Below are 27310 nucleotides of genomic sequence, written 5' to 3' on the forward strand. Positions count from 1 at the left end.
CAAAGAGATCAATAGAACAGAGTGGCCAGAAACGGAGCCAAGTGTATGTGGGGATTTGATTTATGATGGTGGGGGGGTGGGGGTGGCCCACAGCACTCAGCGAGAGAGAACGTCTATTCAATAAAGACTGTTGGGACAATCGGCTTTTCACATGCGACCTCTATACGCCATCCATAAATATTAATTCCAGATGGATTAGAGATCTAAAAGTGAAAAACAGAACTTTAAAATAATTAGGAGGAAAGGCAGGCAAGCTGAGAGCAGACAAATAGTTCTGACGTAAGGAACACAAGTCAGAAGAAGTTGATTTTTATTATATTACTGACCCCCCCCCAAAGCCCTCTATTATAAAAAATGTCATTCTGAACCAAATGAAGAGACAAGTAGCAGCCTGGGTGGAAATGTTGGGGACACATAAAACAGATAAAGGTTAGTATTCTGATTATGGAAGGACCTCCCGGAAATCAGCCCTCTGGATGCTGAGGCCCAAGGATCAGGAATTCTAAGCCAGTCTTTGACTACACAGTGAGGCTCCATTCCCCAAAGGGAGGCAGCTCAGTGGTAGAAGACTAACCTAGCATGCACCAAGTCAATCCCCAACACTGAAAGTAATTTTTCAAAGAACAGACCCAGGGTCAGGCCCGGTGGTGCACACCTTTAATCTCAGCCCTCAGAAGGCAGCCATAACTGTTCTCTGAGTTTGAGGCCAGCCTGGTCTCCACAGTGAGTTCAAGGTTAGCTAGAAATACACACACAGTAAAACCCTATCTTTAAAAACAAAACAAAAACGCAGACATCCTGAGTACATTGTAAATGGCATCACTTCCCTGTCTCCATCAGTACACTGGACTGAGTCAGACTGTCAGGCCTTTGAGAAAGATGACCCTTCCCTAGCTCCACCCATGAGCTATGATTGGTCGAAACATACCAATGATTTTGTTCCTCTGCCCAATGATTGGTTTAGGCATGGATATGTATAGAATGTTGTCACCAAGCAAAAAAAAGGAAGATTATCTGATTGGGGGAGGGAGGGAGGTGGGAGGCAGTGGATTTGGGAGGAACTCAGGATGAAAAGCATCTACTAGTTTCTTTTATTTCTTCTCTGGTATCTCCCCATTGGTGCCTGTGCAAAACACCTGGAGCTGAGGCAGCAGTGTTGGAACCGTGTGGGGGTTGTGGTGGGGTGTTAGCAAATGAGTGACATTTACCCTCATGGAACATGGAAAAGAAAGATGGTAGAATCTGCATCCCAGGGAGGGCCTCAGCTGAGTCTCTGGATTAACCAACTCTAGGGTTTCTTCCTTCCCTTCTTCCTGCCTCTAAGCAACTAGAGGATAGCTGAGGATACCAATGGAAGTGATTTATTCAGAGGGGACCCAAGTGGACAATGAACCCAGTATGCATTCTTTACCTCAGACAGGGCGTGCACACTAAAGTGCATACTGCTTCACATCCAACCGACTGGCAAAAATAAGAAGTCCTAGGTAGGAAGATCGCTCTGTGGTAAAGCACCTACCTAAGCATTTATGAGACCCTGGCTTTGATGTCCAACATTGCAGAAGACAAGTAAAAAAAAAAAAAAAAAAAAGCCCCAACAGGAGAGGTGGGTTCCGTCAATAAAGTGTTTCCCTTGCAAGTGTGAAGACCCAGAGCCACGCTCACACGTAAAGGGGGATGGTGGCCTATGCGTGGATTCCAGACTGGGGAAGTGGAGACTTCCTGGGGGTTCACTGACCAGTTAGTCTATAGCCTACCGATGAGCTTCAGGCCAATGAGAGGTCCCATGGCAAAGAAGTGGACAGCCATGGTGGGGATAACACTGAGTTGTCCTCTGGGCTCTGCATGAGTGCACACACCCATCGTGCACTCACACATACACCCAAATAAAGGAAAGGCTAGGAACTGGGCCTAGCAAGCCACCTTTTAATCCTAGCCTAGGGGGAAAGTGCAGGCAGAGCTCGGACCTAGTCTAGATAGTGAGTTCCAGGTAAGCCAGGGCTACACCGTGAAACCTTGCCTCAAAAGGGGGCGGGGGGGGGATAGCAAATGTTGGCCAGATGTGGTCTTGGCCAGATGTGGTCTTGTACAGTTGCTGCTGGTACGAGGAAGGATGGAGACTCGACAGTTGTAGAGAACATCTGGGCAGTTACAGCCAAGTTCAAAGTTCAGTCACCCAGTACCTGAATTTCTGCTTCTAGATAGACATCCTGAATGGGTTCAGATAAAGTCCCAGGACCCACTATCAAAAATCTTGAGTGGGGACGGTACAAATGGCATATATATATATATATATATATATATATATATATATATGTATATATATATATATATATGTATATATATATGTATATATATATATATATATATATATATAGAGAGAGAGAGAGAGAGAGAGAGAGAGAGAGAGAGAGTATTGCTATTGTTACATAGGCTGTAAAGACTCAGAAAGCACTACTGTTTCATGGACATGTAAATGCATGAGAAAGAGGTAAAATTATGGGCTGATACTTGCCATAGTTTATGTAAACCCAAGCAGAACAAGCCGGCCACAAAAAGACAGATTCTGTACGATTCTTACATAAGGTACCTAGAGGAGTCAAGTTCACACCCATACAAGTGGTTGCCAGGGGCAGCAGTGGGAGGGGCCAGGGAGTTATTGTGCTGGGAGATAGTTTCCACTGGGAAGATGGGAAACACCTTTGCAGTTTGATTTGAGCTCTCTCTCTCTCTCTCTCTCTCTCTCTCTCTCTCTCTCTCTCTGCCCCCCCCCAACCCCTCTCTCGCAGACAGGTTCTCTCACTGGCCCGGAGTTAGGCAAGTTAGCTAAGCCAGCTGGCCTTTAAGCCCCAAGCCTCTCTGTCCCTGCGTCCCCAGCACTGGGATCACAACCCTGACGCACCAACCACTCATAGCATGGCTTTCTCTTGGATTCTGTGGATGCAGCTCAGGCTTTCACACTTGCACAGCAAGTACTGTAACTGACCAAGTCATTTCTCCAGCCTCCCAGATTAATATCATTTCTATGGACAAACCTGAAGCAAGCAAAATGGCCCAATACTGGCATTTGTAAATTCTGCTGTGTTGCAGTTCTCTGAACTTTGCTTATTTTCTATGAAAAATTTCAAACTAAATGTAAAAGAAAAGAAAAAAGATTAAACAACAACAAAAACAACAACCAAGAGTTTGGGGAAACAGAATTGCCCAAAAATAACAAGATCACTTATGTTCTGCTCTCCCCAACCCCTTCCCAAGGCTACTTGAAGAGCAAAGGGGCTGAGGAAGAAGAGTTGAAGACGGCTCTGGAGACTGAACCCGTGCCAGGTCCCAGTGGACACAGCAGAGCCTGTTGCTGGAGCCAGTCAGGCTGGAGATGGCGGGCAAAGGCCTATGGGAGAAAGAGATTTTGAAAGCTGTCTCTTCCTCTACCTCCCTTGCCCACGGTCCAGAAAGCAGATGAAAAAACAGCCATCACACACACACACACACACACACACACACACACACAGAGAGAGAGAGAGAGAGAGAGAGAGAGAGAGAGAGAGAAATATGAGTTCTTAGCAGTTGGAGCTCCTTGGATTTGCTGATGACAAAATGCATTGCCTAATCATTCCTGTTCCTTCTTTTTTCCCCTTTGACCTCTCTACATGTCTGTAGAGTCCCCGTGGCTACAACACATCTACAGGCTAAGTCAGCTAAAGATGGGCTTTCCTCTAAAACACCTGAGGACTTGGCGATATCTTTGCTGTAACCCACCCCATCCCCCAACCCCAAAACACACACACACACACACACACACACACACACACACACACACACACACACACAGACTGAGGCCTCTCTAGTCTCCAAGAAGCATGCAGTCTCCACAAGGTTACATGGGGTGCTAGAGTACAGTGTGAGACTGATGGGAAGACAGCCAGTAGCCAGAAAAGTTAATAAAACAAAACAAAACAAAACGAACAGAACAGGCGGTAGGTATCTCCCAGCTGTGGGAAAAAGGGACCCACAGTTCCTCTCTCTGCAGGTGCAGTGACAGACTTTAGGAACAAAAGACCCTTTGGGAAGTTTAGACGAAAGGTCACCTTCAAAAATTATCTCAGGGCAGGGGTGTAGTTAAGAAGAGATGTAATGTTTTCCTAGCATGCTGGAGGCCCTGGGTTCAGTCTCTCCCAGGGCAAGGAGAAAGGATTCAGAAGGATTTGGAGGAGCCATGGGCAGGAATGTTTGTAGAGCAGAATTTCACATAGTGGACCCTGGAAAGAAGCAGAGGCCCGGTGTCTCATGAAAAGAGATTCAAGAGCTGTAGACACCAGAGGTCATTCCCAACTGCATACCTGCCCGCACTGTGCATGTGCACCCTGAAACAAGCTCCAATACGCGTGCGTTCATTGGCAGGGGCAGCCCACACTGAGCTTTCTGCATTCAGGATCTCACTGGTGCCCTGGGCAGCTCCTCGAGGTTGGCCTATTGTCTCCCGGCTTACAAATGAGGAGATCTGGCAAAGTCCTTTAGCTTGGAAGTGGCAGCTTGGGGGTTGGGGTGGGGGCTTTTCTAACAAAAATGGCCTGATTTCAAAGCCCTGTTTCAGCCTGTGCCTCTTCACGGGAAGTAGGAGACACCCAGGGTCATCCATGTTCAGAAGATTTCAGACATTCAGGTTGAACGCGGTAGGAACTGAGGAATCCAAAATAACTAGCCCAAGGTCATGGAGCAAGTGGGAGGAGCTAGGACTCAACTCAGACCTGCAGAACCCTAGCTGGGACTTGTGAGAGCCATTGCTCACTCCTTCCTGTTCCCAGGGACTCCAACTCCTCACCACGCTGGGTGCTGGGTGAGCTCTCCTAGTTGGAAATGGGGGTTACACAAGCATATATCCATCGTGGATCCCAGAACTAGCTCAAGGCCCTAGTCAACAAAGGAGAGGAACTAGGGTAAACTTTATTGAGGAACCATAGAACATCCAGGGGGCAGGGTCTAGATCAGCTTCTTCACTGATGACAGTGGCCAGGAAACAAACAAACAAACAAACAAAGACTGCTTTCAGAAGTTCTCTCAAAGGCCCAGGGCGAGGAAGAGCAATCAGTCTTGGCGCCCAGCCCATGCCTGAGCCCAGGGTGCTGAAGGCTGGGACTTATCACACATCAGACCCTCTCCACCCTTCTTCATCACCATCTTTGCTGTTACACCTGCCATTTAAAGCAGGCAAGCCTCCAGGCAAGTCATCAAAGAGTGCCTTCCGAGAGAGGGGCCATCCTGAGAAACAAGGGCGGTCAGGCTGGGAGAGGAAGGATAATCATTGCCTGTTGCAGTTTCTATTTCTTAGCCATTGCCTGGGAGGCTTCTCCTTCCCCTACGCAGGGTCATACGTTTCTGGGCTGCTGGCACCTCTCCCAGGCCTCAGTTTATCCCCCTGGGAGCACTGAGGAGATACATGACTTCCGCCAGGTCACCCAGATAATAAGTGGTATAGCCAAGACCTAAAGCCTGGGTCCTGGCTCAACTTTGGGGACCACTCCCCTCCCCTCTTTATACAGGACAAAGGAATGGCAGAAACTTCCTTCCCAAGACCACCAGGTACATTGGCAATGACATCAACAGGTTTCCTCTCCCTGGGCCCCAGGGAGACCAAAACTTTCAAATTATCCTGGGATGCTAAACAGGCAAGAATCTGTGAACATTACAGCCCAGAGGAATGAAAGTTTACCTCAGACACGCAGGGACAGGAAGGAGGTGACACCCTGTGCCCCACCCATCTCTGAGGCAGATTGGGTCCTGCCTGATTCCAAGGGAAGAGTGGTGGTGAAGCCTTTACCACTCAGCTCCCTTAACGCTTCTTCAGAAGTTCCAGCTTGGGTGTTGTTCAGCCCGGTCTAGAAGCCCAGGAAATAATAATCTCCACTCATTAGCTGCAGCCACCCAAGCTCCATGCTCACCGTTCTTTCTCACATCCCAAAGCCCTTAAAGGAGTTTTACTCTGAGAAATCATTGGACAAGGGAGACCTGAGGGTACCCTTAAATCCAGTCCATCCTAAATTTCTGCCAAGGGTGTTGGGAAAGGGGCTAACGGCTGGTTCTCAACCCCTCCTCCCACCTGGCCAGGAGTGTGGGTACAGACCCCTTGGGCTGAGGCCAGTGAAAAATGACTCACCACAAAGGGTGTGGGAGATTCTGGGCAGAACACCCAGGGCCCCGAGCCCTCCCCCAAGTCCACAGAGGAACTCTTAGAACACTGCTCAGATTCCCAACTGGCAATGGGGTGAGCAGAAGGGCATCATTGCCCAACCACCGCAGTGGGAGCTGGGGATGTAAAACAGTTGCTAAAATGCTTGCTGAGCAAGAAGGAAGCCCTGGGTTAGAGTAACTGCTCAAGCCTGTAATTCCAGCACTCAGAAGGTGGCGGCAGTCGGATCAGAAAAGTTCAAGGTCATCCTTGACTAAATGTTTAGTTCGAAGCCAGCACAGGATACTGCGGGTCCTTTCTCAAAAAAAAAAAAAAGCCACCGACTACCATAGCCGGGTCAGGGTGAACGGCTCAAGCCCCAGACTTGAATTTGAGAACAAGTCCTAAAGCTTGTTCAGGAAAGAAGGCTTCTAAGATGGGTCAGGAGGGGAGGCGGAACCTGGATGGCTTCTTTACCCTGCACAGATCCCCAAATGCAGAACTGGGGAGGGATAAGTCTCCTGTCCACTGTGCAAAAATGCAGGGGGCACCCGAAAGCCTGAGATCTGGGTTCATCTCCGGCTCCAGAGGAGAGCCAAAAAATCTTCCCTCTCCTGGCACACTACCCTAGGGAGCCAGTCCAGTGGTTCTTGGCTCCTCCCCATCCCAATCTTCAGGGTTCCCAGGCGGTTTCCCCACGTCCCATCCCCCATGCACAGAGCTCGGTCGCACGTGCCATGGGTTAGTGTCCCACAAAAGCCACACACGGAGAACGGAAGGGTAGAGGGTTCCCTCTATGAGCTGGGCCAGGCCAACCGGAGAGAGTGAGAAAACGGGAAGAGGAGGAAGAGGATGGAGGGGAAGAGGGCGGGGGAGGAGGCAGAGGCCGCAGGAAGGCCTGAGATGCAGGAAGCAGCTGGGGAGAGGGGGGAGGCTTTGTGCCTGAGTTGTTTTCTGGGTCCTAGTGTCCACCCTGTTCAGTTCCTGGGAATCTACCAATCTACACATCTAGACCTGAATATTGGATGGATCCTCAATGCTAGATTGGGGAAGGATAACGGGCATAACAAGATCCCCTTGTTGTGTATGTGAGGAATGAAGGAGCTCTAAAGAAGCTGAGTTTTCAAGATGGGATTTATAGGGGACACACACACACACACACACAAACACATGCGCAAATAACACTTGCACACAAGTGACCAGAAACTTCTAAGTCCGAGCCCAACGTAGAGAACTCTCAATTGCGAAACTTTGGCCCTAGGCCTCTAGAATCATTCCTTCCAACCTCCCCCAACTCCTTCCAAGCCTTCCAGAGATAGCTCTTTTCTGGCCGGTTATGGAAGGCCAGGATTCTATACCTCTCCCCAAGTGGTAGGTGAACAACGTCATCTTAAGGCAAAAAGCAGCTTTGGTAACCTCCTGTCATATGGGTGATGTAACCCCCAACCCTGTCCCTTTCTTCATTTCTCCTCCGGACAGAGCACCACAAAGATTGCTGGGCCCAAGTTTTACATCCTGAAAGATGGGGGAAAAAAAAATCCCTATGGGGAATTGTTAAAACGAAGAATCCCAGGTCCCGTCCCTTATATTCCCCTCCAACTTCGGGAAGGAACTAGAAATTGTGTACTTTGATCTAGCACCCAAAAGTTTTGTTGCTGGTGGCCCTGAACACAATAAGGACCTTTAAGGAAATAATTAAGGGTCCTCCCCACAGAACCCCTTCACTTTGTGGGAGGAGAAGGCCAGCTCCTGCTGTGGCTGGATGGCTCCCCGCCCCCAGGGTTAAATGAGGGGACGCCTATGTGGATTGTGAAAAGCCGCCGAGTTTGGGATGGGAGGGCTGAAGAAGAACAGCCAAGGTCCGAGAAGCTGCGGAAGGCTGTCCGCCAGCCAACTCTAAGTAGGAGAAACCAGGCGACAGGGTAGAAGGGAAGGGGAGGGCTCACAGGCTCCGGCCCCGGAAATCCGATCCCTTTAGGACCCAGTGGTACCAGTCCCCCAGCGGCGGCGGCGAGAAGGGCAGCCGCTCGGTCTCCGGCAGCCGCGGTTCGGTTCGGACAGAGCTAGAGAAAGACCGAGGCTCGGGGCGCGGGGGGGAGGGAGGGAGGGAGGGAGGCGCGGCGGAGCGGCCCGGGTCAGCGGAGCAGCCACGGGCGCGGGGATGCCGGGCACCCCGAGAGCCAAGGCCCCCGGCCGGAGTAGGGGGCGCCTGCGCCGCCAGCGCCGCTGACACCGCCTCGGAGGATGTGAGCCGGTGCCGTGGCCGCTGCTTCGCGGGCTGGGCGCGCGGTCCCAGCGGCTCCAGCCAGCCTCCGCTTCTTCGATTTGGGTGGGGGCGACCGCACCAGGCCGCTAGAGCTTTCGAAGGGGGCTGGCTGTCTTTGGCAGCTTGGTTGGGGGAGGCGACCCACACAGGGCGCTCGGAGATTTTTTTTTTTTTTTTTTTTTTTAAGCAGGGTTAACTGTTTTTTTGGCAGCTTGGTTTCTGGGGGGCTCTATAGAAGGCCTTTCGGGATTTCTTTCTTTGGGGGGAGGGGGCGGTGGTCCCGACTTGGCCAGCCGCCTGCTGGAGGGGGGCAACGGGGAGCGGGGGGATGCGAACCCGGCTCCCCCAACCATGATGAAGACGGAGCCTCGGGGGCCCGGGGGTCCCCTCCGGAGCGCCTCCCCGCACCGCAGCGCCTACGAAGCGGGCATCCAGGCACTAAAGCCTCCCGATGCGCCCGGGCCCGACGAGACACCCAAGGCGGCCCACCATAAGAAATATGGCTCCAACGTCCACCGCATCAAAAGTATGTTCCTGCAGATGGGCACCACCGCGGGGCCGCCGGGTGAGGCAGGCGGCGGCGCAGGCATGGCCGAGGCCCCACGGGCTTCCGATCGCGGCGTGCGCCTGTCCCTGCCGCGGGCCAGCAGCCTGAACGAGAACGTGGACCACAGTGCCCTACTCAAGCTGGGCACCAGTGTGTCGGAGCGCGTGAGCCGCTTCGACTCCAAGCCCGCGCCCTCGGCGCAGCCCGCTCCGCCGCCGCACCCGCCATCCCGGCTGCAGGAGACGCGGAAGCTGTTCGAACGGAGCGTCCCCGCGGCCTCGGGTGGCGACAAGGAGGCCGTGGCGCGGCGGCTGCTGAGGCAGGAGCGCGCCGGCCTGCAGGACCGGAAGCTGGACGTCGTGGTGCGCTTTAACGGCAGCACCGAGGCGCTGGACAAGCTGGATGCTGACGCCGTGTCGCCGACGGTCAGCCAGCTCAGTGCGGTCTTCGAGAAAGCCGACTCGAGGACCGGCCTTCACCGTACACCCGGCCCCCCTCGGGCCGCAGGGGCTCCCCAGGTCAACTCGAAGCTGGTCACTAAGCGGTCCCGGGTGTTCCAGCCACCGCCGCCGCCTCCCGCCCCGTCGGGGGATGCCGCGACCGAGAAGGAGCGTGGCCCCGGAGGGCAGCAGCCCCCACAGCACCGGGTGGCCCCTGCCCGACCTCCGCCAAAACCGCGGGAGGTGCGCAAGATCAAGCCGGTGGAGGTTGAGGAAAGTGGGGAGTCTGAGGCTGAGTCGGCTCCCGGGGAAGTGATCCAGGCCGAGGTGACCGTCCATGCAGCCTTGGAGAATGGCAGCACCTCGGCCACCACAGCCAGCCCTGCACCCGAGGAACCCAAGGCCGAAGCGGTCCCCGAGGAGGAGGCGGCGGCGGCGTCAGTGGCGACGCTAGAGAGGGGGGTGGACAATGGCCGGGCCCCGGACATGGCACCTGAGGAGGTGGATGAATCCAAGAAGGAGGACTTCTCGGAAGCGGACTTGGTGGATGTGAGCGCCTACAGTGGACTTGGGGAGGACTCTGGGGGCAGTGCCCTGGAGGAGGACGATGAAGAAGACGAAGAGGACGGGGAGCCCCCCTACGAGCCCGAGTCAGGGTGTGTGGAGATTCCCGGGCTCTCAGAGGAAGAGGACCCGGCCCCGAGCCGGAAGATCCATTTCAGCACCGCACCTATCCAAGTGAGTGACCCGCCCCCCGACGACCCCCCTAGCTGCCCTTGCCACGTGCGTGTGGTCGCTCCCGCCCAGACATCCGTGTTTGGCAGGCTGAGTCAGCCCCTGCCACCCAGCCGGGTTCCCAGAAGTTCCCACAATGAGGGAGGCGTGGGGGAACTTCCAGCTGTTTGTCAGAGTGGGAAGGTTTTCAGGTCTGTGATTGTGAGGGTGGCCTGCTTCGACCTGCCCTCAGGTTCCTAACCCCGCCCAGCATCCCTCCCTACTCCACGCCTACTCTGGGACACCTGCTCTCTCTTCCTCCCCCAGACATTCTTTCTTCGGGAAGCTGCCAGAGGCCGGGACTTGGCTGGCCCGAAGGGGTGTGGGACACGTCCTGGGGATACTGTTCCTACACATGCCCTGCTGTCAGGAAGAGAAAGGTGGGGAGCTTAGGGACGCTTCCTGCTTCTGGCTGTGTGAGGCTGGCTCTGTCTGGGGTGACAGAGGGGAGCGAGGAACTTCCCCAAACAAAGACACCGAGGAAGGCTGCTCCTCTTCCCTGCCAGTACCCCCACTCCCACTTTGCAGAAGTGAAAGAAGGAAGCAGTCTTCTAGGGTCAGCTGGACCGTGGCCATGTGACTGGGGCTGGGGGAAAGACCCTATACCTTAGAGTGTGCTGGGCCAGCTTCCCTTATCCAGGGTTGCACGGGAAAGGGGCATCTTACATGGTCCTTGAAGGAGCAGGCCCTACGGGAAGACGAGGGGGTGAGTCTGGAAGTTCCCCTAAGTTGCCTGTGCAGACTTTCCATGCCTTATAGCCTTCCATGTTCTCTATGGACTTTAAAAGAGGATGGGGGCTTGCTTTGGGGGAGGGGGAGTTCAGCCCCCTCCCCCTTTCTCTAACACCACTATTGGTGATTGGTTTGTGAACTGTGCTAACCAGTGCTTTGAGATCCTCTGAGTAGTGGTGGTAGAGAAAAGGATGTCCCCTGGGGAGAATTAAGCTCAGGAGACCACTCCCATTCCCCCTGCCCTGTGAGCCCAGCTGGCACATCCAGCTTGGATGGTCTTTTCTTCCCTACCCAAGCTCCAGCGAGCCTTGCCCCTGGGGAGCATACAGCACCAAGGACTTTCCTTGGCCTCAACCCTGTTCCTTCCTCCTTGCCCTCTGAAGCCAAACCCCATTGTGTTTGCTTGAGGTTTCCATAGCTACTCCTGGACACCAAAGCTGCCCAAGTTTCTCTCACTCTCCGCCTCCTCCTTTCCCCCCAGGCCAGCAGAGGTCCAAGAGGTTAAGGGTGGCCAGCCTCTCGCCCCTCCCTGCCCTGGGGGGGGGGAGGGAGTTGGAAGACTCTTCCATGCCCTGTTCCCTGTGAAGGCAATGGGATCCAGGAAGGAGTGGAGGCTGGTGGGAGGGTGTCAGAGGCAGTTGTCCCATCCCCATGGGGTTTGTGAGCAGCCCCATGCCCTCATGGAGAGAGAATGTGGTCTGGGCCTCTGTCTATATCTGACGCCTTACCCTGATTTTTTTGGTAAAAAATAGCACATGATTTGGAGCAGTGCTCCGGACTCCCTGGTGACTCCGGAGCAAGCCGGCCACTGGCGTGAAAGCCAGAGCAGTGCAGATGCTCCACGTGTCTGACTTTTGGCCTTACTGGGGCTTTTAGCTTCTTCAGCCTGGCCAGGGCCACAGGCTTTTTTTCTTCTGCCACCTCCACACTAATTCTGAAGCCAGGGTTCTCCGCCCCTCCCTGACCCAGTTGTCACCGTTATGGAGGTCGTATCTGCTCAGGGCGGAGGATATGATTCCAAACTGTCAGCCGAGGAGATAGCTGAACCCAGGGCCTTCTGATAGGAGGAGTGACTGGTGGGTCCTGGGCCTCTGAGCCTGAGGCCTGCCTGGGATTCCCACAGGGGGTGGGATGCAAAAGGTGATCAGGTTGTGGACAGAAGCCAAGGTCCAGATCAGGTCCCCAGAGTGTTTGGGGAGTCAGCATGGAGTGTGTGATGGGGTGTGGAGAGGGATGGGGGGGGGGGGGGGAACACTGTCTCTGGGCACAGGGGAAAGGCCAGAGGCCAGACCAGAGGGGAAAAGATGGGACAAGACCAGTTTGCTGACCCAGGCTGAGGCCATTCTTTGTCCTAAAGCTTGGAACACCTTTGCAGTAGGGAACTAAGTCACTAGTGACCCACCTGCCACAGCCCATCTAGAATCTGGTGCTGCCCTGCTACTGGATGGGCTACTGGATACCCTGTGACCTTGGGTAATCGATCATATGTGGAATAGAGAGTCTGTTGCTTCAAGGCTGGGACTGCTGGCCAGATGTTGGGGAGCAGTCCGCTGACCAGTGCACAGTAGCTGGATGAGCATGAAAGTGTCCGACACAGTAGAGTCGAGGGCATTAGCTAGGTGAGCATGTAACCCTAGCTGTGCTGCTGGCTGGTCCTAGAAGTGTCCTCGCTGCCTCCCACCATGACAGTGTGCCTCTGTGATGAGACTGGAGACTTGAATGGCATTCAGTAAGCCCCAACAGAAGGGTAACCCTGCCTCCAGGGTGCCTGTGAGTATGTTCCTAGATCAGAGGAGGCCCTGGCACAGGTCTTGCTGGAGACAGTGTCTTCCTCTAACCCTTCTGGCCCATACAGCTGATAAGAGCTGCCTCTACCATTCCTGCCCTGACTTGACTTTAAGCGATGCCAACCTAGTTACCAGTAAAGCCACAAAAAACAAAACAAAACAAAAACCTCTGTGGTTCCTCCTCATGAGCACCAGGTACCTACAAAGCCCGTCATCTTTTCGCTGATCCTATGAAAAGGTCTGAGTTAGACACCTAGAAGGAGAGAGACAGCAGACAGAGGGGCACAGGGACCGCTGTGCAAGGGCAGACAGACTGCCACCACATGTGATCTGTGGTCCCTTTAGAGCCCCCAGTCTTGGGGCGTATGCCTGGCTCTTCTGGTACCCGTGGACAGGGGTATTGTTCTTCAGGGACCACAGCTTGTGGGAGGGCCATAGGGGCTCCATTTTCTCCCCCACTCTTGCTCTCTGGGGCCTACTTGGAATTTCATGGCCTTCCCTTCTCCTTGGAAGTAGGAGCCTCTCTGCTTCCTCCCCACCCCTCTGTGGCCATCCATTTCAGCATCCGGGCAGGGAAGGGTCCTGGTGCCTTTGCCTCTTCCCTCCTTCCCTCCTCCTCCCCTCCCCCTCCCCATCTGGCATCCTCCAGTGTCTTCTCCATCCTTCCTCCCCCCTTCCTGTCTTCTGCTCAGCCCATTCCTCCTCAGTGTCTCTGTCCACCCTCAGCTGTCTGGCTCTTAGGTTTTGTCTCTTCCTTTCTCCCTGCCCTGGTATTGGAGATCCCCAGACCTTACAGCCTCCCCAGGAGCATCCATCTGGTCCTCCCCAGACTATACCATGTGGAATGGATCTCTTGCTCCTGGGGCTCTAGAACTAGGAAGCCCCTTTTGCTGGGAGCTGGATTCCTTGTGAGATCAGTGGAAGGGAAGGGCCTCTGGATGGACGGATGGACGCAGGGCTTGAGGTGACTCAGCTGGCCCAAGGGCCTCCTCCTGCCACTGTGCTCTTGCCCTCCTACGGGCCTCTGAGAGCTGCTCCTCCCCAGGTATTCAGCACCTACTCCAACGAGGACTACGACCGACGCAATGAGGATGTGGACCCCATGGCAGCCTCTGCGGAATATGAGCTAGAGAAGCGAGTGGAGAGGTTGGAGCTGTTTCCTGTGGAGCTGGAGAAGGGTGAGAGACCAGACCAATCTAAGGCACACACTGGGGTCTTCCGTGGTGCTAGCCTCGGTCCCACCACCCCTGTGGGTACCCACATGCTAGGCTTCTTGACTCCAGCACCTGTTTGCCTTTCTTGGCATCCCTTGCCCGCACCAGTAGCCACCAGTGTCTGCAGTGTATTGCCAAGGGCTGGTACGTGGTGGACACATCTCCTAAGTACTGTGAAGGTGACCCTTGGCTCTGTTGGAGGCACAGAGACTGGTAAAAGCAGACTCCCAGGGGGATGGCTCCTCTCACTTCTAACTTCAGTGCTGGGAGGAAAGAGAGGCCACATTTGATAGAGTCTCACCAAGAGAGTATGCTCTAAAGTGAACTCTTCAGAGCTGAGCTTTAAAGAGGAACAATTTGGAAAGTGGGGTTGAACAGAGAGGTACCCTTGGTACAGGATGAATGCGTGGCCCGGGTGGCACGGACCATGGCGAGAACATGGTCATTTCTGAGAGGGGTTGGGAGCTATTGTAGGGACGAGGAAAGCTCTTCTAGAAATTCAGCGTCCAGGCAGTGGTGGAACACGCCTTTGGGAGGCAGAGGCAGGCGGATCTCTTGAGGCCTAGGTCAAACTGGTCTACAGAACGAGTTTCAAGACAGCCAGGGCTACACAGAGAAACCTTGTCTTGGGGGTGGGGAGAGAAAGAAAAAGAAAGGAAGGGGAAAAAAGGAAGAAAAATCACCATGCCATGGGTACAGGGAGGGGTCATAGTGGATGATGGCCTCCCGTGGCGGGGTCAGCAGTGGCTCAGTGGAACTGGATGCACCGAGCAGGAACCGGCAGTGCCTGGTGGCCACTTGACCTATCAGAGCCCAGAACTGGGAGAGAGGAATCTGGATGCTTCCCTGGCCTGGCACCTCGTGGGTAGAGGTGCCCATCCTCAGGGAACGTTGATAAGGAAGGTCATATGTTTGGATGCTAGAGGTCCGTGGGTCAGGCAGGGCAGGTGTAGCTAGGCAGTGGGTATCCACGTTTGGTCAGTGAAGTTCTGGGCTCAGAAGAGAATAATTGGAGATCAAAGGCTCAGGGCTAAGACCTGGCTCAGTCCCCATCCCAGCCACACACCCTTATCTGTATGCACAATAGCCTGCCACACCCCAGCCACCCCTCACACACCCTGCTGCCTGTCAGCTGGATAGGGCAAAGGGCAGGAAGTAACCCGTTTGCCTGGCAAAAGGGAAGTGGGGGGAACCATAGTTCTTTCCCATCATGGGGTGACTCGTAAGCTTGGGTAGAAGATCCCTTTCAGTCATGGCTTCTCTCCTTCTGCCTCACAGACTCTGAGGGCTTGGGCATCAGCATCATTGGCATGGGCGCCGGAGCCGACATGGGCCTGGAGAAGCTGGGCATCTTCGTCAAGACTGTGACTGAGGGTGGTGCAGCCCATCGGGATGGCAGGTACCACCCTCCTTCCGCTCCCTTTCCCCTCCCTCCACTCCCTTCCCCAAGTCTCTTTTGGCAGTCATCATCTGGGGTGGGGGGCGGCAGCTCCTGGGAGGCCTGTATGTGTTGTGTGTGTGTGTCTTCGGATGTTCACAGAGCACCGCTGTGCAGGTGCCGTGCCAGGCTTTGGGGTGACAGCCGAGAACAGATGGAAGCCCTCCCCAGGGCCCCCACACGTTCTGTGGGGGAGGGGTGCGAAGCTCGGCTGTACCTAGTACGGTGTGTACTGGCTTAGGGGGTGTGTTGGCCCTTGTAGGAAGAACACAGGCTGCGTGTCTGGAATAAGGCTTCGCATTTCTTTCCCTTAACAAATACTGAGGGCCTGACTCCCACTGGGTTGGTGCCAGGGTCTGGCAGTCAGTGTAGAGGGCCTTACCCTCAGAAAGCAAGCGGTGTAGTAGACAGATACCAGACAGACAAACAGACTGAGACAGATACCAGACAGACAAACAGACTGGACGAATGGAGAGGGATATATGAAAGCCCAAAGTAGGAGGGCATAGCCAGGAGTGGTGGCGCATGCCTTTGGTACAGACACTTGGGAAGCAGAGGCAGGTGCATTTCTGTGAGTTCGAGGCCAGCCTGGTCTACAAAGAGAGTTCCAGGACAGCCATAGCTATACACAGAGAAACCCTGTTCAAAACACAAAACAAACAAAGTAGGAGGGCCTGGCCACTCTGACAGGTGGGTTTCTTGGAGGAGGTGATATTGAAAGAGCTGAAGGCCAAGCAGGAGCTAGCCAGGCCAAGTGAGTATATATAGAAGGTTCCTTGTAGCCAGGTGGAGTGGCTAAGCCTTAATCCCAGCATTCAGGAGGCAGAGACAGGTGAATGCCAGCATTCAGGAGGCAGGGGCAGGTGGATCTATGTGTTTTGAGACCAGCCTGGTCAACACATAATGAGTTCCCAGATAGCCAGGAGTACATAGTGAGATCCTGTCTTGAAAAACAAAACGAAAATAAATAGAGATAAAAGGTTCCTTGTGAGCACAGGGCATCATGCATGCAGCGCTAGCACTCTGCCAGCTGAGCTGTGTGCCCAGCCTGAGTGGAAGGGCTTCCAGGTGGAAACCAATGGGGCAGGAATGTAGATAGCGAGGGATGCAGGGATGTATCGGATTAGGCTAGTTGTGGCCGTGCTCTGGAGCCGAGGCTGCTCATTGTGTGTGCATAGGTGTGTGTGCCTATGTGGAGTATCTGTGGCCAGAGGCCTCTGGAAGGGCACTAGAGCTCTGCCCCCCGGGCTCCTCTCGTCCAGGTTTTCTGTTGTGTGTGTTACAGGGGGAGGAAGTGGGAACAGCTAGGCTTTCCCTCAGGAAAGCTGTGAAGGCTTGATACCCACACCCCCTCCACGTGCCAGGCGTAAGTGATGAGGGCTGGGTTACTGTAGGGTCATGTTAGAGGCATGGGTGCCCATGTCAGAGGGCTTTTGCCTGCTGTGGCATAGGTGGCAGGAGAGCAGCAGGGACAGAAAGGATGGCATCCTTCAGGCACTTCCCTCCCTTTCCAGAGCTTGGCCACTGTCGCCTGTGTGCTAGCAAAGCAAGTATGTCAGCACCCCGGCGAAGGTGGCCTGTAAGGGGGGAAACTGCTCGCCTCGGGCATTCTCTACATTTCCACCTGAAGCCCCATGAGGCTTGGAACCTCCCAGGAGGTGGAAGAAGGTACCCCAGTCTTCCCCCATCTTCTCCATCCCTTCACAGGCTGGACTACCACCCCACCTTCCGCTCCTATAGGGGGACCAGGACACCCCCACAGCTAGATTGTGCTGGGGTGTGCAACTTCGTGGACATGGGTTGGTGTGTGAGCAGGAGAGGAATACCCTTGGATTCAAGGCATTTAGGTGGACATTGGGGTGGTGGCATATGTCATGAACTCTGAGCAGTCACATCACCCCATTGAGTATGACTGGAAACAAGGGTATGGTTGTTCCAGGAAGTATACCGGCCACCTTTCCTAGTCCTGGATAACCACGTCTGTGTTGCCTGGCTCTCTCAGTTCTCCTGTATCTTTTCTGGGAAACTTGTTGGGACTGGGCCTTGAGTTTCCAGTGTGAAGAGTCCACCTTTAACCCAGCTCCCGTCCCTCTCATGACCCCCTAACGAACGTCACTTTCCTTAGGATCCAAGTGAACGATCTGCTGGTGGAGGTGGATGGAACGAGCCTGGTGGGAGTGACGCAGAGCTTTGCAGCCTCTGTGCTTAGGAACACCAAAGGCCGAGTGCGGTGAGAGTCAAGGGAACAGTCAGAAAGCTAGTCCTCTCCGCACCAGCCCCTGCCCGGCCTGCCTTCCCATCCTGCTGTTCACCACTGAGACTCAGGCTTCCAAACTCCTATTCCTCCGAGTTCTCCTCTTGGTTTATTCGCCTCTTCTGCTGCCTCTGGCTCACCTATTGAAAACCAAACTAGCTTCTCCCACCTAGAGCTCCATCCCAGGTCCATCCCCTGTCCTGTTGGGAAGGCTGCTCCACTAAGTGGAGTAGAAGTCTGTATACACCTCTGGCAGGTCACCAGGGGACCGCTGCCTGCCCCACATCTAGAGGGGCACTGCCCCCAGGAAAGGGTGTTAGAGAGAAACAGGATGTGGGTGGCCAGGGGATGTGGGGGGGTGGGGGGGAGCTGATGCCTGGAAGCCCCACTGTTTCCTCCCCGTGCTAATCTGCAATTGCCATCATCCTGCCCCTTCCTGACCAGGGGCTTGGCTCGCATCCAAGACACACCTCTACGGGCTATTCCCCATCCCCGTGGATGGGCCATTTTGCCCACTCCTGTGCTTTTGGCTTGGCTTGGCTTTGTGGTTGTTGTTTCCTCTTTGGTGGGAACAGCTCCTATGCTGAGAGCCCCTGAGCCCATGTTCCCTGTAGCCCTGAAGTGTGGTTGACATCCCCTTCCCACAGCTGGCCAGGAAGGCGAGCAGGTCTTCCTGCTTCTCCTGGTAGGCAGCCATGTGAGAGCCCCAGCTCCCCTATTCATTATTAATTCTACAGCTTCTGGACTCAGGCTCTCAGTTCACCTCCCCTGGGAGGGCCTGGGTTTGGAGGGAGGGCCCCACACAAGGAAGGCAGTGGCATTCCCAGCTGTAGATGGGCTGGGGTGACGCCAGAATGACAGATGACTCTGGTGCCCCTGCAGGTTCATGATTGGCCGGGAGCGGCCTGGAGAACAGAGTGAAGTGGCCCAGCTAATTCAGCAGACCTTGGAGCAGGAGCGATGGCAGCGGGAGATGATGGAGCAGAGATACGCCCAGTATGGAGAGGATGATGAGGAGGTAGGGCCGTGACTGCCCTCTGGTGGTTAGATGAAGCAGCACACTCATTTGCCTCAACTACTTTTTCCAGGCTTGGCAAAACAAAAAGCAAAAACAAAACAACAACAAAAATCCCCCAAGTCCCAGGGGAGCTTATGGTCTGAGAGAGAAGCAGACCCTCCCCTCAGAGAACTCCTGGTCAGATGGAAGAGTCCCACTCTCCTGCCTCCCTATAGTCAGAAGGAAAACGCAGTCCTCTCTGAGGCCCCTAAAATAGGGAGCCTGATTAGGAGAGCAGTGCATCCTCAAGGAAGCCGAGTTATGGAGGAAACAGTACAGGGGGTTTCTACAGGCCAGCAGTGTCCCTATTCTAGCCATGTTCCCAGTCCACCGTGAGCATACTGCTGCTGGTGTCCAGCCTGGCTGCAGGGTTGCTGAGGGAGGTGGAGTAGATGGACCCACGTTGCCTGCATCCCTCCACAGACAGGAGAGTACGCCACCGACGAAGATGAAGAACTGAGCCCGACGTTTCCAGGGGGTGAGATGGCCATCGAGGTGTTTGAACTAGCAGAGAATGAGGATGCGCTGTCCCCCGTGGAAATGGAGCCCGAAAAGCTGGTGCACAAGTTCAAGGAGGTTGGAAGAGGCGGGCCCTGGGGCAGTGGGGGAAGGCAGGCGGGTAGCTGGCCCTAGGAGCTGAGTGCCACCCTCTGTCCTCAGCTCCAGATCAAGCACGCTGTCACTGAAGCGGAAATCCAGCAGCTGAAACGGAAGGTGAGGGTGCGCGTGCCTGTGTGCGTGCGAGTGCCTGCTGAAGACCCGGGCTGAGGGCTGGAGGAGGGGGCTCTGCCTTCACACAGGCGGCCCCTCACATACGACAGTTCACCATGGGCTACTGTGACACCAGGGATATCAGGATTAAGGGCCCAAGAGCTCTGGCCCATCGGTTCCCCTATTCATTCACTTGGGTCTCTTTCCCCTCATATGTGACATGTGGTATAACAGCATAGAGCTGGGTAGACGAGACGCCAGTGAGATGAGACACGGAAATCCTGCGGCAGAGCCGGGAAGTCTGCAGCCTGCGTCAGGGTCGGTGCTCAGTCCAGTCAGTAGCAGCAAGTCCACAGTGATGAACCAAGTCTTACTCCTAGTGTCTGTGTGTCTGCCCAGCCCACATCCACTCTGCACGGGCCCTGAGAGAAGACAGGCTCTTTGACACAGCGGTGCATATAGTGACACAGGCCAGCCTGAATCCACAGACCCATTCACTTAGACACCTACACACTCCGTCTGCACCGATAACAATTTCCAGACACCCACGATCAATTCTGTCAGGGGCATTGGCCTGAGTAGGTAGACCCACTCTGTCCTTGAGGTCCCAGAAGCTCACAAACATGACCGCCATTCAGGCCACCTGGCCTAGGAAGAGTGTCAGAGGACGTGCACAGTTTTACCTGGGCCAGCAGCACACATGCTCGTACTAACAGCACCAGCTGGTAACACACATGGCTACTGTACATGCATACCAGATGCTTACAAGCACATTGGGTACCCACACGCTCCCAGGCATTGGAGATGCTCAGATATCTATATATTGAAGGAGTCCCAACTCCCACAGGGTTTCCAGGATAGTAGGATAAACCGATCTCCAGGGGCTATGGAGATGCAGCACAACAGGAATACATGCGTGTGTCTTCTCCCACGTAGATGGTGGAGGGCAGGGGATGGGCGTCTGGGGCAGTGCGGGAGTGTCTGGGAGCTCTCAGGCTGACTTTGGAAGGAGGCCTGGTAAGGTATGGTAGCTGTTCTTGCTGAATGAGGTAAAGAGGCAGTTGGGTGGTAGGAAAGCTAGAAAAAACGACATTGTGTAGACCTCACCCTTCAAGAACTGTGGCCTCGGTTCTACAGGCATGGAGCTGTGGACCCTAGAATTGTTTTTGAACTTCACCACCTAGGAAATGGGGGCGGGTGTGGGAAGGGGGTTAGGGGTAAGAAAGACTTGAATATGGACAAACTGGTTAGAGGCCCTGTCAGAGGCGGTCAGGGTGAGTCAGAATACAGGCCAGGGATGGGAAGGAAGGACCAGACCACGTTTGGGGGGGAAGGGGGAGGTGTTCTCAGGGCATGAAGCAGACGGCGGGTCACAGGTGGCTTCAGGCTCAGAAAGGAAAAAGGCATTCAATTGATCTAAGGTAACTTGCAGACAGCTAATGCCACTTCAGGCACAGTTATGAGCAAAGGCAGAATTGACCCTTGTCCTTGTGTGTCTTGTGAGTTTGCATACTGTTATGTTACCACCTCAGCCTCTAGATCAGGAAGAACCCTGTCCCGTTACAGGGCAGGGGATGCTGCCCCACTCAAGTCCCAGCAGGCTTCTCTGGGAAATTGGTACACAACAGGCTAACAAGGGAGGGTAGATGGGGCATTCCTAGCAGAAGGAACTACCCGCAAAGGCCCTGTGGCACGTGTGAGGTCTGCAGGAATGCCTGAAGTTTCTAGGCTTACTTAGACAGCACGAGGTGTTTGCAGCAAGTAAGACAAGAACAACCAGGACCCATTGGGACTGCTGTGGGACAGCAGCACTTCCCACCAGGCAAGGAAGCGACAAAAGCCAGCTCGGGCTGGGGAACAGTACCATTTGGTACCTCTGAAAGACTTTGAGGCGGGTCTAGATTAGGTGCAGGATCCTGCAGGAGCTCAGGATTTGGGGCTCTGTGCGTAGAAGTGCTGTGGGAGGTGCTGCTGTGTCTTGAGGATACAGAGAGCAGAATGCAGAGGGAGCTGTCAGGAATCCAGTCCCCTGGGAGCTGGAGAGGGGCTGGATTATTCAAGAATCTCCAGGGATAGGGACTGGTCAACAAACTAGGGCTGCAGAGGGCGGGTGCAGAGCTGGTCTGGTGGTGACTGTCTTTCACAGCTATGATCTCCCTAGCCCTGAGGCATGTCACTCCCATCTTCAGGATAAGGCAGAAGTCGCTAATTGGTGGTGACTCATGGGTGCCTGCTATCGCCCCTAGCAGAACTCTAAAGTCAGCCTCAGAGAATCAGTAGCTGGGGGCCAGTCGGCTCCCCCGGGGCTCACTCTGGTCCCTTCCAACCCAGGGCTGCTCTTTCCTCACAGTTGCTGAGTCTGGAGCAGGAGAAAGGGCGCTGGCGGGTGGAGAAGGCCCAGCTGGAGCAGAGCGTGGAGGAGAATAAGGAGCGGATGGAGAAGCTGGAGGGCTACTGGGGTGAGGCCCAGAGCCTGTGCCAGGCTGTGGATGAGCACCTGCGGGAGACTCAGGCCCAGTATCAGGCCCTGGAGCGCAAGTACAGCAAGGCCAAGCGTCTCATCAAGGACTACCAGCAAAAGTACGTGTCAAGAGCCGTGGGTCTGGGCCCAGGCAGGTGGAGGGGCCTTTAGTGGTAGTCCCCACTCCAGCCTTCCTCCCGCTGAGGAGGGAGACAATGGACACACAGTTAGAGGGCACCACAATGGGGTACCAAACTCAGGCCCTATGGGCCTTGGGAAAGCCTGCTTCTCCCTGGACCAAAGCCACACCATTCACCCTAACCCACCATCTGTTCCTTGCCTGTCTCCAGGGAGATCGAGTTCCTGAAAAAAGAGACCGCCCAGCGTCGGGTACTGGAAGAGTCGGAGCTAGCCAGGAAGGAGGAAATGGACAAACTTCTGGACAAGGTAGAGCCCTGGGCAGCCTACAGAGGGAGCGGCATGGAAGCGGGAATCCAGTACTCAGTCCATGGTGTTGGGAAGGATTGTTGTGCTGGCTGGGAGGGAGCTCAGGGTTGGAGCCAAGGGTGGGGGTGGAGTTACAGGACCTGTGCTGAGTGACCAGGCCTGATGCCTCCTCTCTGTTCTCTAGATCTCAGAACTGGAAGGAAACCTGCAGACACTGAGGAACTCCAATTCTACTTAACAGGAATAACTCCTTGACTGGACAATAATAATCCCCTCCCATTATCCTCACCCCCTGTCCTCAATCCCCACCCCACTCCTACCAGCCTGGGGACAGGTGCCCCGACTTCCCCTACTCCTCCACCCCACCTCCCCCAGCTTCAGGGACCAGAGGGCCCATATTACAGGCCCCTTTAGGGTGGCCAGGGCAGACAATGCTGGCTGGAAGAGTGGTCTCCTTGCCCTGTGGGGCTGAGGCGCAGAGGCCGAGAGAAGCTAAGAGCTGGCCTGGGTGGTGGATGGACACGAGGACCTGCAGACCAAACTGCCAGACTTTATAACCTCCAGCCTGTGTCTCTGGACCGGAGTGGAGCTGGGGCTCTCCCGGCATCTCACCACTTGGAGGCTGCTCCCTGCCCACAGGGTCCGTATGGCCCCTGGGCCTCTTGACTTGAGATTCTCCGTTCTTGGCCCTTTCCTCTTCCCCATCATTGTGCTGTCTGTCGCATTTCTGGCCTCCTGCTTGGAGGGGTTGCCTCAACATCTCCCACCCCTGCTCCCCATCCCAGGAGGGGTAGAGCCCACCCTTGAGCCGGAGGCTGGGCCTGGTCCTACACTGATTTGTATCCTTCAGGGGGAGGTGAGTGGGCGTAGGGGGAAGGGTCAGTCCAGCACACCTGGGATCCAGCGCCTTTTTCCTAGGAAGGGCAACAGCCCTCAACTTCTCCTTGTGCCTCCCCTCTCCCAGGTGCCAAACAGCCATAGGCCTCCTGGAACTGCCCTGAGGCCACTCTGGGCTTCCGGTTTCCTTGGTCTAGCCCAGGAATGGCAGGAGGGAGGGAGGTCAGGTTAGGTGGTGTGCCTGCAGAGCTCTCCCTGGAGAGCTAGGCCCTGCCACACCTGGAGGCCTTGTCTTACCATCCATCGAGGAGACTCAGCCTCCCCTCCTCCCCTCCCCCACTGTTTTTCCAACGTTTTCCCTGGAGGGCAAAATTTTACTAATCTTTTTGGAGACCAGGGCTGTTTGCTGTCAGCCTGCTTTCTAAGTGAAATTGACTCAGTTTCCCCACTTTAACCCCAAATTGGGGCTTGGACCAAGGGAGGTGAGACCCCCTCAGGTACCCTCCCCTTTCAGAATCCATCTCTTGCCACTTCCACATTATCACCACTGCCCTAAGCCTAAGTTTCTGTTCCTTTTTTTCTTCTTCTTTTGAAAACAACCCAGTTCTATCCTTTTCGGTTTCTCCTAGTCCCCTGTAAATAGACCATGCCATCAATCAGTATTTCTTGCCCGTCTCTTCCGCCCCTAGACGTGCCCCGACTCCCCGGAAAGAGCTGGCTGTCACTGTGCCCGGCCCCTGCACTTCACCCAGGCAGATGGAGGGGGTGGAGCCGGGTGGGCGGGCTCTCGATGTACTTCCGGTTTTGACCGGCAGCGCTCCTGCCCCGCCCTTGGAGGACCCCGTCTCTGTATATAATATATATATGTATGTATTGTTCCTGGTTTTGTACGGACCATGCCCTCTGTCAGGTCGTCCCCATAAAAGCAGCCCCCAGAGCCTCGCCGCCTGGTTTCTTGATGCGCTGGAGTGGGGAGGGAAAGCGATGCCATAAGGTCCTCTCCTTTTCCTAATTTTGCACCTGATCTAGAGAGGATCTTAAAGCTGGTTCAGTTCTCCGACCCCAGCAAACATACTTGCCTCCACTCCCTAGTTTTCTTGACCTCTCTTTAGGTCTGTTTTTCACGAGGTCTTTAGAGTAGCCAGGGATGGGCTCCACACAAGGAAAGCAACTCCCTTCCCCTGAAAACCGAGCAATCTGCAAGACCCCAGAGGTCTCGAAGTACCAGGAGGTCCAACGATCCCCTAGGAGATAAGTTGTCAGAGCACTGTCCTCACGGTCAAAGAGAATGTTCTTTGGCCCTCCTGAGCTGGCTTGAGAGACCCCCAGAGAGTCCTAGCTGCCCCCTTAGCTCTCAGTTCCAGGGATAAGTTTTGGTGAGTCCCAGAAGTGAATTGTAATGAGACTTCCGCAGTACACAAACACAGCCTTTTCTTGTACAGATCCTGGGAGGCAAATAACGTTCAGTAGCTTGGGGTGGGGTTGGAGAATGAGTCTCCCCTTCTCTGATAAAAAGCAAAAGTCCCAGCCTCCAGGCTCTTTGGTCACTTGGTTAGCCCCTGATAATATAAGAGATGAGTGGTCTCTATATGAATGCCACTAAGCCCCTGGGGGAGCCACTCCCTAGTAGCCAGTTCCATTGCAGAACTTGTTCCTGTCAGGCCAAATAATAGCTTCCTGTTATCTACTCTCAAAACCGGCTCTGCACCTCAGGGGGCCATGCAGTGCCTGTCCAGCTCTGACACCTACTTTAGGGTCATCAGAAAACTAGCAGTGGTGGTGGCCTCTCATCAGACCATCCTTGGGACACTGGGAGGCTAGGGAATACAGATAGATCCAGGGGTGGCTGAATCCCATGTAAGCAGCTTCCCAAAACATGAAGACTCAGGTCACCATGCCTAGGTGAGAAGTCCCTGCTCAGGAAACCTTGCCAAGAAACAAAGCAGCTGACGCCTCCTGGATGGGGGGACAGCTGAGGGGTCTCTAGTACCCACACCTACCTCACCTAGGGGGGCTTTCCTAGATGTTCCAGGGAATGGTTGAATGGTACTTGGTGTTTAAATATTGAGTATGTTGTATGGCTGGGCACCTTGTGTGTGTCTTCTCTGGGAGTTTCTCAGGCCTGAGCTGTGATTTACCCATGAAATATGTCCATTTGGGGGTCTGTCAAAGGGTGTGGGTAGATTGTGGTCATATTAGTTCCATCAACCAAAGTAAATACTCCATTATCATCATCTACTGATGATCTGCCACAGCCCAGGCATGTGCTGCAGCAGAGGAGACCAGGTAGGGTTCCCCCATATCTCAGCACCATTCAAGCATTGGCGCGCGCGCGCGCGCGCACACACACACACACACACACACACACACACACACACACTACAATGGCCCTAGAGCCACAGTTCTTAACCTGTGGGCCATGACCCCCTTCCCTGGGATCATCTACATAACTACATGATGATTCACAACTAGCAAAATTATAGTCAAGAAGTAGCAACAAAAGTATGGTTTATGGTTGCAGCATCAGGAAGATTGAGGACCACTGCCCTAGAGAGTGTCTGTCTGCACAGGTGGTCAGTCACCAGAGATATCATCTCTGTGTGAACCTACGGTCTAACCAGACTTTCTGCAGGTTCTATATCTATCCAGAGGTCCTCGAGCTCTGGGATGCTCTGAGCCCCCACTGATGCTGTCCCTACTCACAGTTATCAGGAACTCCTGGCTCAACATGCTGCTGCCCACGGGCCCTTGGCAGTGGCCCATTCCCACAAGCCATCAGGAGTGCTCTATCTCTGCAGACTCTACTATGCTAAGTCCTGGGCTCTCTCCAAGGTCACCACTTACTCCTAAACAAGTCATTTCCTTTTGTGAGTGTGTGGTCTGTGCACCTTAGAGGACAAGAGAAACCCCTAACTCAGAGGTTTATTGGGAGGGTGATGTTAAAGACTGAGAAGTACCTGAGCCCCCCCCCCCCCCAGCCTTGCTGCATGGTAGCTAGCTGATGGTCACATCCACCACCACTGACCTGCCACCATCTCTGGCTCACCAGGTCCAAGTCTGAGCTCATCCACTCCACATCCCACCCCTAGCATCAGAACTGCCAGGCCCCCAGCCAAGACCCACAGCCAACCTAGACTCCTCCTTCTCTCTCAGTTCTTTGTCCAGCCGGCTCCAAATCCTGTCTGTGTCTTCAGTTCTATAGCCAGAATAGCTCTCGGCCTGATCTTTAATCTTCATGCCCACTGCTGTCATCGTTCAACAATCCCTTGAGGCCAGCGCCCAGACTTCTGGCTGCCCTCTGCAGTCCTTCTCCACTGGGGTGCCCAAAAGAGTCTTCCTAAAATCTGTTGGAACTACTCCCTCTTCGGTTAGCCTTTGGGGGGCGGAGCAGGAAGTAATAGAATGAAGTGTCAATCCTCCCACCTCAGTTTCCCCTGCTGGTCCATCCGCCCTGCAATGCCCGGGAGTACATAGCTTGGCCAGCAAGAGTAGCCACACTTCTCTAGGAATCCTCCCTGTGCCCTACTCCAGTGCCTCGGGTGCACGCCCCCTCCAGAACTTGAGTCTTTCCCGCTCCTGGGCCCACAGTTCTCAGGCTTGGGAAGTCCCATTTGGCTGAATCAAGACTGCACCGGACCACGTCTGTTCTGTTCAACCGCGGTCCCCTTCTGCTTCAGCGCCCCAGGCTGGCCGCTCGCCCGGCAGATGCTTGTTGAATAAAAGAGAATCAGAAGCCCTCACAGACCCTGCAGAGGAGACGGAAAGCCCCGTGCGTCCTGAGGCGGGACCGCCTCCCTGGTCGCTTCCCTGCCACTTGCGCGCAGACTCCCTAGCGCTGAGACTCCCGCGGTCCGAGAAGTAGCGGCAATTGGGATCCCCGGCCGGGCCGCGGGCACCCGCCGCCTCCTCCCCTCGGTCCTTGCTGCCTCCGCCCCGCCCGCCCTCCTCTTCCCTCCTTCCCTACCGCTCTTTGTCTCCCGGGCGCTCGGCCTCCCCACAAGCGTATTCCCCCCCCCCCGTCGCCTTATCCCGGGCGACCCCCCACGGACCTAGCCACTGCGACGCTGCACAAATCGGCCGGTGGCGCGAGGGTCCGCGACCCCCGGGGTTTGGCGGGGGCGGGGCGGGAGGTGGCTCTCAGGCTCTCTCTCTCTCTCTCTCTCTCTCTCTCTCTCTCTCTCTCTC

General features: G+C 54.8%; 1 protein-coding gene across 1 annotated transcript; it reads left to right on the forward strand.

Annotated features, from left to right (window-relative positions):
- Positions 1-8282: 8282 nt before the first annotated feature.
- On the forward strand, positions 8283-24064 carry Ppp1r9b (protein phosphatase 1 regulatory subunit 9B). The gene is made up of 10 exons (XM_021213820.2): positions 8283-10151; positions 13752-13884; positions 15199-15319; positions 17484-17588; positions 18495-18630; positions 19093-19245; positions 19330-19383; positions 21731-21960; positions 22192-22288; positions 22473-24064. Exons 1-10 carry the CDS (start codon positions 8778-8780, stop codon positions 22524-22526), a joined length of 2457 nt encoding a protein of 818 aa, XP_021069479.1. The 5' UTR covers positions 8283-8777; the 3' UTR covers positions 22527-24064.
- The last annotated feature ends 3246 nt before the right edge of the window (positions 24065-27310 follow it).

Source organism: Mus pahari, chromosome 14 (assembly GCF_900095145.1).
Source record: "Mus pahari chromosome 14, PAHARI_EIJ_v1.1, whole genome shotgun sequence".
Taxonomy (NCBI): Eukaryota; Metazoa; Chordata; class Mammalia; order Rodentia; family Muridae; genus Mus; species Mus pahari.